Source organism: Oncorhynchus gorbuscha, linkage group LG14, assembly GCF_021184085.1.
Source record: "Oncorhynchus gorbuscha isolate QuinsamMale2020 ecotype Even-year linkage group LG14, OgorEven_v1.0, whole genome shotgun sequence".
Classification (NCBI taxonomy): Eukaryota; Metazoa; Chordata; class Actinopteri; order Salmoniformes; family Salmonidae; genus Oncorhynchus; species Oncorhynchus gorbuscha.
In genome coordinates, this window is record NC_060186.1 from 61,210,561 (window position 1) to 61,223,261 (window position 12,701).

At 46.8% G+C, this 12,701-nt stretch overlaps 1 protein-coding gene across 1 annotated transcript in view; it reads left to right on the forward strand.

Moving 5' to 3' along the window:
• wasf1 (WASP family member 1) overlaps positions 1-12,701 on the forward strand; it is a 163,443-nt gene that overhangs the window by 124,652 nt on the left and 26,090 nt on the right. The window contains 1 exon segment of the mRNA XM_046298723.1: positions 9,656-9,820. Coding sequence (XP_046154679.1) covers positions 9,656-9,820 — 165 coding nt within the window.

The window sequence follows — 12,701 nt, forward strand, 5'->3', positions numbered from 1 at the left end:
ATGACTGTGACATAGAGGCAGGTGTTGGTATTACTACTACTCTATAGGCTGACAGACACAGAGCCTTTAGACACAGTGTGTTTAGTAGCTGTATGGTTGTGTCTGTTCTAGGATAAATGTCAGCTGTTCAGCTACTCTATACTGAGACGCAGCTGTAGACATTACTATGGACAGCATACAGACAGAAACCTCTACCCAGCATGTTCTCTGACCCCTCTATATATAGTTGTAGTCGGAAGTTTACATACACCTTAGCCAAGTACATTTAAACTCAGTTTTTCACAATTCTTGACATTTAATCCTGGTTAAAAAATCCCTGTCTTCGGTCAGTTAGGATCACCACTTTATTTTAAGAACGTGAAATGTCAGAATAATAGTAGAGAGAATGATTTATTTCAGCTTTTATTTCCTTCATCACATTCCGAGTAGGTCAGAAGTTTACAAACACAGTATTTGGTAGCATTGCCTTTAAATTGTTTAACTTGGGTCAAAGGTTTCGGGTAGCCTTCTACAAGCTTCCCACAATAAGTTGGAGTCAGGTTTGTAGGCCTACTTGCTCGCACACACTTTTTCAGTTCTGCCCACAAATTTTCGATAGGAATGGATTTATTTGCATGGCAAACAGATGCCAAAGCATTAGAAATAGATAATAAACAAAAGAAAATGAACTGTAAACATTACAGGAATATTTCAAATGTCTGTTTGTGGTTTTGTAAAGTGTTGTAACTATGTGCAAATAGTTATAGTACAAAAGGGAAATTAAATCAACATAAATATATGTTGTATTTACTATGGTGTTTGTTCCTCACTGGTTGCCCCTTTCCTCTTCACAAATCTTGCTGCTGTGGTATTTATTATAATAGATATGGGAGTTTCAAAATTGGTCTGTGTAATCTGAGGGAAATATATGTCTCTAATATGTTCATACATTTGGCAGGAGGTCAGGAAGTGCAGCTCAGTTTCCACCTCATTTTGTGGGCAGTGGGCACTAGATGTCGACCAATTATGATTTTTCAATGCCGATACTGATTATGTTTTTTCAACACCGATACCAATTATTGGAGGACCAAAAAAAGCTGATACCGATTTATCGGCTGATTTATATATATATATATGAATATATAACTTTTTTATATATATTTGTAATAATGACAATTACAACAATACTGAATGAACAATGAACACTTTTATTTTAACTTAATATAATACTTAAATAAAATCTATTTAGTTTCAAATAAATAATGAAACATATTAAATTTGGTTTAAATAATGCAAAAACAAAGTGTTGGAGAAGAAAATAAAAGTGCAATATGTGCCATGTAAAAAATGAAGGTTAAAGTTCCTTGCTCAGAACATAAGAGCATATGAAAGCTGGTGGTTCAATATTCCAAGATTACATTGCAATGTAACAGTATAATTTTAAACCGTCCCCTCGCCCATACCCGGGCACGAACCAGGGACCCTCTGCACACATCAACAACAGTCACCCACGAAGCATCGTTACCCATCGCTCCACAAAAGCCGCGGCCCTTGCAGAGCAAGGGGAACTACTACTTCAAGGTCTCAGAGCAAGTGACGTAACCGATTGAAACGCTATTTAGCGCACACCGCTAACTAAGCTAGCCGTTTCACATCCGTTACACTCACCCCCCTTTTGACCTTCCTCCTTTTTCCGCAGCAACCAGTAATCCGGGTCAACAGCATCAATGTAACAGTATAATTTTAAACCATCCCCTCACCCATACCTGGGCGCGAACCAGGGACCCTCTGAACACATCAACAACAGTCACCCACGAAGCATCGTTACCCATCGCTCCACAAAAGCCGCGGCCCTTGCAGAGCAAGGGGAACTACTACTTCAAGATCTCAGAGCAAGTGACGTAACCGATTGAAACGCTATTTAGCGCGCACCGCTAACTAAGCTAGCCGTTTCACATCCGTTACACTCGAACCAGGAAAACATCGACAACAGCCACCCTCGAAGCAGTGTTACACATCGCTCCACAAAAGCTGCGACCCTTACAGAGTAAGGGGAACAACCACTCCAAGTCTCAGAGCGAGTGACGTTTGAAACGCTATTAGCGCGCCCCCTGCTAACTAGCTAGCCATTTTACAATGGTTACACCAGCCTAATCTTGGGAGTTGATAGACATGAAGTCATAAACAGCGCTGTGCTTCAAGTATTCCAAACGCAGTAAAGTGCTGTTTGAATGAATGGTTACGAGCCTGCTGCTACGTAGACAGGCTGCTCTATTAAATATCAAATCATAGACTTAATTATAATGTAATAACACACAGAAATACGAGCCTTTGGTCATTAATATGGTCAAACACGGAAACTATCATTTAGAAAACAAAACATTTATTCTTTCAGTGAAATACGAAATCGTTCCGTGTTTTATCGAATGGGTGGCAACCCTAAGTGGCAACCCTTAGTCTAAATATTGCTGTTACATTGCACAACTGTCAATGTTATGTCATGATTATGTCAAATTCTGGCAAATTAGTTCACAACGAGCCCGGCGGCCCAAACTGTTGCATATACCCTGACTTTGCAAGCAATGAACGCAAGAGAAGTGACACAATTTCCCTATTTAACATTGCCTGCTAACATTAATTTATTTGAACAAAATATGTAGGTTTTAAAAAATATACTTCTGTGTATTGATTTTAAGAAAGGCATTGATGTTTATGGTCAGGTACATTTGTACAAAGATTGTGCTTTTTTCAGCAACGCGCTTTTGTTAACCGTTTGGTGAAGCTGAAGTAGGCTGTGATTCGATGATAAATTAACAGGCACCACATTGATTATATGCAACGCAGGACAAGCTAGTTAACCTAGTAATATCATCAACCATGTGTAGTTAACTAGTGATTATGTGAAGATCGATTGTTTTTTAGAAGATAAGTTTAATGCTAGCTAGCAACTTACCTTGGCTCCTTGCAGCCACAAGGTTCTTTTTGACGCTGCACTTGCGTAACAGGTGGTCAGCCTGCCACACAGTCTCCTTGTGGATTGCAATGTAATCGGCCATAATCGGCGTCCAAAAAGGCCGATTGTTGAGAAAACTTGAAATCGGCCCTAATTAATCGGCCATGCCGGTTAATCGGTTGACCTCTAGTGTGCACATAGACTGTCTTCTCTTGAGAGCCAGGTCTGCCTATGGCGGCCTTTCTCAATAGTAAGGCTATGCTCACTGAGTGTCATGCAGGTGAAAGAGGACCCAAAAGCGACTTAACAGAAACAGAGTTTATTCAAGTCCAAACAGAAAACGACAAATCCTGAATCCTTAACAGGAAATGTCCAAACAGGGAATAACAGAAATCCTCTAGTCTGTAGAGGGGAATAACAGGAGAAGCGGCCACAGACTGCAGGTCGCTTCGGGTAGGCGCAGGCCGTAGCTGACAGAGACACCTGCTCACACGCAGCATCTGATGAAGGCAAAAACACGACAGGACAGGGCGATACACAATCACAGCACGGTGAATTCTAAACAAGGAACCGACAGGACAGGAACGGAACACAAAGGAAGAAATAGGGACTCTAATCAGGGGAAAGGATCGGGAACAGGTGTGGGAAGACTAAATGATGATTAGGGGAATAGGAACAGCTGGGAGCAGGAACGGAACGATAGAGAGAAGAGAGAGCGAGAGAGTGAGAGAGGGAGGGGGAGAGAGAGGGATAGAAAGAGGGAAAGAACCTAATAAGACCAGCAGAGGGAAACGAATAGAATGGGGAGCACAGGGACAAGACATGATAATAAATGACAAACATGACAGTACCCCCCACTCACCGAGCGCCTCCTGGCGCACTCGAGGAGGAATCCTGGCGGCAACGGAGGAAATCATCGATGAGTGAACGGTCCAGCACGTCCCGAGACGGAACCCAACTCCTCTCCTCAGGACCGTAACCCTCCCAATCCACTAAGTATTGGTGACCCCGTCCCCGAGAACGCATGTCCATGATCTTATGTACCTTGTAAATAGGTGCGCTCTCGACAAGGACGGGAGGGGGGAGGGAAGACGAACGGGGGTGCGAAGAAAGGGCTTAACACAGGAGACATGGAAGACAGGATGGACGCGACGAAGATGTCGCGGAAGAAGCAGACGCACAGCGACAGGATTGACGACCTGGGAGACACGGAACGGACCAATGAACCGCGGAGTCAACTTACGAGAAGCTGTCGTAAGAGGAAGGTTGCGAGTGGAAAGCCACACTCTCTGGCCGCAACAATACCTTGGACTCTTAATCCTGCGTTTATTGGCGGCTCTCACAGTCTTCCCCGCAGACAAAGGCAGACCGGTAATGAAGTCTAAGGCGATGTGAGACCATGGTCGAGAAGGAATGGGGAGCGGTCTGAGACGACCGGCAGGAGGAGAGTTACCCGACTTAGTCTGCGCGCAGTCCGAACAAGCAGCCACGAAACGGCGCGTGTCACGCTCCTGAGTCGGCCACCAAAAGCGCTGGCGAATAGACGCAAGAGTGCCTCGAACACCGGGATGACCAGCTAACTTGGCAGAGTGAGCCCACTGAAGAACAGCCAGACGAGTGGAAACAGGAACGAAAAGGAGGTTACTAGGACAAGCGCGCGGCGACGCAGTGTGCGTGAGTGCTTGCTTAACCTGTCTTTCAATTCCCCAGACTGTTAACCCGACAACACGCCCATAAGGAAGAATCCCTCGGGATCAGTAGAAGCCACAGAAGAACTAAACAGACGGGATAAGGCATCAGGCTTGGTGTTCTTGCTACCCGGACGGTAAGAAATCACAAACTCGAAACGAGCGAAAAACAACGCCCAACGAGCTTGACGGGCATTAAGTCGTTTGGCAGAACGGATGTACTCAAGGTTCTTATGGTCTGTCCAAACGACAAAAGGAACGGTCGCCCCCTCCAACCACTGTCGCCATTCGCCTAGGGCTAAGCGGATGGCGAGCAGTTCACGGTTACCCACATCATAGTTGCGCTCAGATGGCGACAGGCGATGAGAAAAATAAGCGCAAGGATGAACCTTATCGTCAGACTGGAAGCGCTGGGATAGAATGGCTCCCACGCCTACCTCTGAAGGTCAACCTCGACAATGAATTGTCTAGTGACGTCAGGAGTAACGAGGATAGGAGCGGACGTAAAACGTTCTTTTAGAAGATCAAAAGCTCCTGGGCGGAACCGGACCACTTAAAACACGTCTTGACAGAAGTAAGAGCTGTGAGAGGGGCAGCAACTGACCGAAATTACGAATGAAACGCCGATAGAAATTAGCGAAACCTAAAAAGCGCTGCAACTCGACACGTGACCTTGGAACGGGCCAATCACTGACAGCTTGGACCTTAGCGGAATCCATCTGAATGCCTTCAGCGGAAATAACGGAACCGAGAAAAGTAACGGAGGAGACATGAAAAGAGCACTTCTCAGCCTTTACGTAGAGACAATTCTCTAAAAGGCGCTGTAGAACACGTCGAACGTGCTGAACATGAATCTCGAGTGACGGAGAAAAAATCAGGATATCGTCAAGATAGACAAAAACAAAGATGTTCAGCATGTCTCTCAGAACATCATTAACTAATGCCTGAAAAACAGCTGGCGCATTGGCGAGACCGAACGGCAGAACCCGGTACTCAAAATGCCCTAATGGAGTGTTAAACGCCGTTTTCCACTCGTCCCCCTCTCTGATGCGCACGAGATGGTAAGCGTTACGAAGGTCCAACTTAGTAAAGCACCTGGCTCCTGCAGAATCTCGAAGGCTGATGACATAAGGGGAAGCGGATAACGATTCTTAACCGTTATGTCATTCAGCCCTCGATAATCCACGCAGGGGCGCAGAGTACCGTCCTTCTTCTTAACAAAAAGAACCCCGCCCGGCCGGAGAAGAAGAAGGCACTATGGTACCGGCGTCAAGAGACACAGACAAATAATCCTCGAGAGCCTTACGTTCGGGAGCCGACAGAGAGTATAGTCTACCTCGAGGAGGAGTGGTCCCCGGAAGGAGATCAATACTACAATCATACGACCGGTGAGGAGGAAGGGAGTTGGCTCGGGACCGACTGAAGACCGTGCGCAGATCATGATATTCCTCCGGCACTCCTGTCAAATCGCCAGGTTCCTCCTGAGAAGTAGGGACAGAAGAAACGGGAGGGATGGCAGACATTAAACACTTCACATGACAAGAAACGTTCCAGGATAGGATAGAATTACTAGACCAATTAATAGAAGGATTATGACATACTAGCCAGGGATGACCCAAAACAACAGGTGTAAACGGTGAACGGAAAATCAAAAAAGAAATAGTCTCACTGTGGTTACCAGATACTGTGAGAGTTAAAGGTAGTGTCTCAAATTTGATACTGGGAAGATGACTACCATCTAAGGCAAACATGGGCGTAGGCTTGTCTAACGGTCTGAAAGGAATGTTATGTTTCCGAACCCATGCTTCGTCCATGAAACAACCCTCAGCCCCAGAGTCAATCAAGGCACTGCATGTAGCACCCGAACCGGTCCAGCGTAGATGGACCGACATAGTAGTACAAGATCTAGATGAAGAGACCTGAGTAGTAGCGCTCACCAGTAGCCCTCCGCTTACTGATGGGCTCTGGCCTCTTACTGGACATGAATTAACAAAATGTCCAGCAACTCCGCAATAGAGGCACAGGCGGTTGGTGATCCTCCGTTCCCTCTCCTTAGTCGAGATGCGAATCCCTCCCAGCTGCATGGGCTCAGTCTCAAAGCCAGAGGAGGGAGATGGTTGCGATGCGGAGCAGGGAAACACCGTTGATGCGAGCTCTCTTCCACGAGCCCGGTGACGAAGATCTACCCGTCGTTCTATGCGGATGGCGAGAGCAATCAAAGAGTCCACATCTGAAGGAACCTCCCGGGAGAGAATCTCATCCTTAACCACTGCGTGGAGTCCCTCCAGAAAACGAGCGAGCAGCGCCGGCTCGTTCCACTCACTAGAGGCAGCAAGAGTGCGAAACTCAATAGAATAATCCGTTATGGACCGTTCACCTTGGCATAAGGAAGCCAGGGCCCTAGAAGCCTCCTACCAAAAACTGAACGGTCAAAAACCCGAATCATCTCCTCTTTAAAGTTCTGGAACTTGTTAGAGCAATCAGCCCTTGCCTCCCAGATAGCTGTGCCCCATTCTCGAGCCCGGCCAGTAAGGAGTGAAATGACGTAAGCAACCCGAGCTCTCTCTCTAGAGTATGTGTTGGGTTGGAGAGAGAACACAATCTCACACTGCGTGAGAAAGGAGCGGCACTCAGTGGGCTGCCCGGAGTAGCAAGGTGGGTTATTAACCCTAGGTTCTGGAGGCTCGGCAGGCCAGGAAGTAACAGGTGGCACGAGACGTAGACTCTGGAACTGTCCAGAGAGGTCGGAAACCTGAGCGGCCAGGTTCTCCACGGCATGGCGAGCAGCAGACAATTCCTGCTCGTGTCTGCCGAGCATGGCTCCTTGGATCTTGACGGCAGTGTAACGAGCGTCTGAAGTCGCTGGGTCCATTCCTTGGTCGGTTCCTTCTGTCATGCAGGTGAAAGAGGACCCAAAAGCGACTTAACAGAAACAGAGTTTATTCAAGTCCAAACAGAAAACGACAAATCCTGAATCCTTAACAGGAAATGTCCAAACAGGGAATAACAGAAATCCTCTAGTCTGTAGAGGGGAATAACAGGAGAAGCGGCCACAGACTGCAGGTCGCTTCGGGTAGGCGCAGGCCGTAGCTGACAGAGACACCTGCTCACACGCAGCATCTGATGAAGGCAAAAACACGACAGGACAGGGCGATACACAATCACAGCACGGTGAATTCTAAACAAGGAACCGACAGGACAGGAACGGAACACAAAGGAAGAAATAGGGACTCTAATCAGGGGAAAGGATCGGGAACAGGTGTGGGAAGACTAAATGATGATTAGGGGAATAGGAACAGCTGGGAGCAGGAACGGAACGATAGAGAGAAGAGAGAGCGAGAGAGTGAGAGAGGGAGGGGGAGAGAGAGGGATAGAAAGAGGGAAAGAACCTAATAAGACCAGCAGAGGGAAACGAATAGAATGGGGAGCACAGGGACAAGACATGATAATAAATGACAAACATGACACTGAGTCTGTACATAGTCAAAGATTTCCTTCATTTTGGGTCAGTCACGGTGGTCAGGTTTTCTGCCACTGTGTACTCTCTGTTTAGGGCCAAATAACATTCCAGTTTGTTCTGTTTTTTGTTTTGTTAATTCTTTCCAATGTGTCAAGTAATTATCTTTTGTGAACAGAGCCTCAGGACCAGCTTGCTTAGGGGACTCTTCTCCAGATTCATCTCTCTGTAGGTGATGGCTTTGTTATGGAAGGTTTGGGAATCGCTTCCTTTTAGATGGTTGTAGAATTGAATGGCTCTTTTCTGGATTTTGATAATTAGTGGGTATCGGCCTAATTCTGCTCTGCATGTAATATTTTATGTTTTACACTGCACACCACAAAGGGCAATGGGTTCCATAACTGATTCAAGTATTTTTAGCCAGATCCATATTGTCGTGTCGAATTTGATGTTCCTTTTGATGGCATAGAAGTTCTCTCTCTCTCTCTCTCTCTCTCTCTCTCTCTCTCTCTCTCTCTCTCTCTCTCTCTCTCTCTCTCTCTCTCTCTCTCTCTCTCTCTCTCTCTCTCTCTCTCTCTCTCTCTCTCTCTCTCTCTCTCTCTCTCTCTCTCTCTCTCTCTCTCTCTCTCTCTCTCTCTCTCTCTCTCTCTCTCTCTCACACCTCAGGCTGTTGTTCTTCAGATCCAGCTGCTGCTACCCTGCCACATACACAATCACAATATAAACACCATACTACTCAGTCACAATAAACACAGACACACACACCAAATTCACATACACATGATGCAATCACACACAGCCTACTCCTGTCATACTCCCTTCAATCTTCCCCATGTTGTTGCATATCATTAAATGTCCTCAGCTATTTTAGATGATGTTTCCTCTTCCTCCCTCTGTCACAATCACGGCCTCTCGTCACCGAGCACATCATGGTCCTTAGGAGAAAGAGGTGGAACCCTTCAAATGCTGCAGGTGACTTATGGAGAAACCAGTATGATGTTGTCAGGGCAGAATATGGCTCAGTTAGTGAGTTACCTCAGTATCTTTTGCTGGTGCAACTGACTAGCATGTGTATGAGAGGGAGTCAATGTGGCTATTTGTAGGTCTTGGGTGTGTGTGTGTGAGAGAGAGAGTGACTGTGTGTGTGTGAGAGAGAGAGAGAGAGAGAGAGAGAGAGAGAGAGAGAGAGAGAGAGAGAGAGAGAGAGAGAGAGAGAGAGAGAGAGAGAGAGAGAGAGAGAGAGAGAGAGAGAGAGAGAGAGAGAGAGAGAGAGAGAGAGAGAGAGAGAGAGAGAGAGAGAGAGAGAGAGAGAGAGAGAGAGAGAGAGAGAGAGAGAGAGAGAGAGAGAGAGAGAGAGAGAGAGAGAGAGAGAGAGAGAGTGTGTGTGTTTGGTCATTCATTTCCTCATCATAGGGGATTTGAAGTGATAATTTCCTCCTTCCGATTTAATTTCTCCTGGTCAAGGGTGAAGACAGGAGGAAATGAAAGACAAATGAAAAGATAAAGAGAGAGAGCGTTCAAACTTGACTGATCAGAGTGCATCCCCCATCAGCCTTCTCTGGTCCACAAGGCTCTGAGCAGACCTTAGATCAGTGTCTGGGGGTAACTGTGCTTTCCTCCTGCAGGGATGATGGTAAGGAGGGGCTGAAGTTCTACACTAACCCCTCCTACTTCTTTGACCTGTGGAGAGAGAAGATGCTGCAGGACACAGAAGACAAGAGGAAGGAGAAGAGGAAACAGAAGGTAATGAAGGGCAGCCATTGGCCCGTCACCAGCATCCTGTCTACATATTGGCGGATTCAGCGTGGTGTCGTTAGCCCATTGGTCCTTAACTTGAGGGGCTGTGTCACCAAGTGGCTTTCTGACCCTAACTAATTTCAGATCAGCTCTCCATATCGTAAGCATAATCTCAGCCATTATGAGCCCAGTAGTGGAACTGTTCTTGGATCAGAATTGCCAGTATTATTAACATCTAGAGCTACAGATCATATATGTGATGAAGGACATAACACTGTAGTCTATGGTCAGTGATTCACACAAACACACACTGGTCGATATGGGTCAGTGGGGTGGGGAAAGATGAGGTGAGCATAAATCACTGATTATACAGAATGACCACAGTACATATCGACCCATAGCGCAATCCACACACACACACACACACACACACACACACACACACACACACACACACACACACACACACACACACATTAAAGCATAGATTCACGAACACACACACATTAAAGCATAGATTGACGAACACACACACACACACATTAAAGCATAGATTGACGAACACACACACACAAATACACACACATATTAAAGCATAGATTCACAAACACACACACACACACATTAAAGCATAGATTCACAAACACACACACAAGCATAGATTCACACACACACACACACACACACACACACACACACACACACACACACACACACACACACACACACACACACACACACACACACACACACACACACACACACACACACAGGGAACCATTAGCTATGTATCTGTAATAGATGAGCATCAGGGAGGGGAGGATACAGGGTGGTTCTCTGTTGTCTAGTTATTTACTCTAATTAATGGTTGGCTCTGCCCTCTCTCTGCCCCCGCTCCTCATGAGGGAGCCTTTGTTTATCCTTAGAGAGACACACTCACTTTTCCATACACCCACATACTGTACACACAGCTGATCTCATGTGGGGCCCTTCATAAATACACATTTACTATACTGTATACACACATACGTACCGTACACACAAATGCTCTCATGAGGAAGAACGCTGTGCATCCTCAGACACACACACAAGCATGAGGGAGCCTTTGTATATTGTCCAAGATCTCCTTCCGTCTCTCACACAAACCCTAAATTACTGAGCAGTCAGCCCCTGTGCAGAAGGAGGGGTCTCCTGCCCCGAGCCCCAGGCTCTCCCTATGACGCTAATCAGCACCAGCTTGAGAGGCGCGCTATAGCCCTCAGTTCCCCATACCATTCAATCAGAGGCCAATGTGGTTAGATTTCCAAACACAACCAGTCAATGAGGTAGAAACTTCCACAAGGAACCCTGCCAGAGAAGTTTGGGATATAGAAGTTGAGGTTTGGGTTTTCATGGTGGTGATAAATGGTTCAGTCACAAGGCTCACAGTCAGGGAACAGGGGACAGTTACAGGTGACAGGGAACAAGTACAGTAGTCAGGGGACAGTTACAGTAGTCAGGGGACAGTTACTGTAGTCTGGGGACAGTTACTGTAGTCAGGGGACAGTTACAGTAGTCAGGGGACAGTTACTGTAGTCAGGGGACAGTTACAGTGGTCAGGGGACAGGGGATAGTTACAGTAGTCAGGGGACAGTTACAGTAGTCAGGGAACAGGGGATAGTTACAGTAGTCAGGGGACAGTTACAGTAGTCAGGGGACAGTTACTGTAGTCAGGGAACAGGGGATAGTTACAGTAGTCAGGGGACAGTTACTGTAGTCAGGGAACAGGGGATAGTTACAGTAGTCAGGGGACAGTTACTGTAGTCAGGGAACAGGGGACATTTACAGTAGTCAGGGGACAGTTACTGTAGTCAGTGAACAGGGGCTAGTTACAGTAGTCAGGGGACAGTTACAGTAGTCAGGGGACAGTTACTGTAGTCAGGGGACAGTTACAGTAGTCAGGGGACAGGGGACCGTTACAGTAGTCAGGGGACAGGGGACCGTTACAGTAGTCAGGGGACAGTTACAGTAGTCAGGGAACAGGGGATAGTTACAGTAGTCGGGGACAGTTACAGTAGTCAGGGGATAGTTACAGTAGTCAGGGGACAGTTACTGTAGTCAGGGAACAGGGGATAGTTACAGTAGTCAGGGGACAGTTACAGTAGTCAGGGGACAGTTACTGTAGTCAGGGGACAGTTACAGTAGTCAGGGGACCGTTACAGTAGTCAGGGGACAGTTACTGTAGTCAGGGGACAGTTACAGTAGTCAGGGGACAGGGGACCGTTACAGTAGTCAGGGGACAGTTACAGTAGTCAGGGAACAGGGGATAGTTACAGTAGTCGGGGGACAGTTACAGTAGTCAGGGAACAGGGGATAGTTACAGTAGTCAGGGGACAGTTACTGTAGTCAGGGAACAGGGGATAGTTACAGTAGTCAGGGGACAGTTACAGTAGTCAGGGAACAGGGGACAGTTACAGTAGTCAGGGAACAGGGGATAGTTACAGTAGTCACAGGACAGTTACAGTAGTCAGGGGACAGTTACTGTAGACAGGGAACAGGGGATAGTTACAATAGTCAGGGGACAGTTACAGTAGTCAGGGGACAGTTACAGTAGTCAGGGGATAGTTACAGTAGTCAGGGAACAGGGGACAGTTTCAGTAGTCAGGGGACAGGGGATAGTTACAGTAGTCAGGGGACAGTTACAGTAGTCAGGGGACAGTTACAGTAGTCAGGGGACAGTAACAGTAGTCAGGGGACAGTTACTGTAGTCAGGGAACAGGGGATAGTTACAGTAGTCAGGGGACAGTTACAGTAGTCAGGGAACAGGGGACAGTAACAGTAGTCAGGGAACAGGGGACAGTTACAATAGTCAGGGGACAGTTACAGTAGTCAGGGGACAGTTACAGTA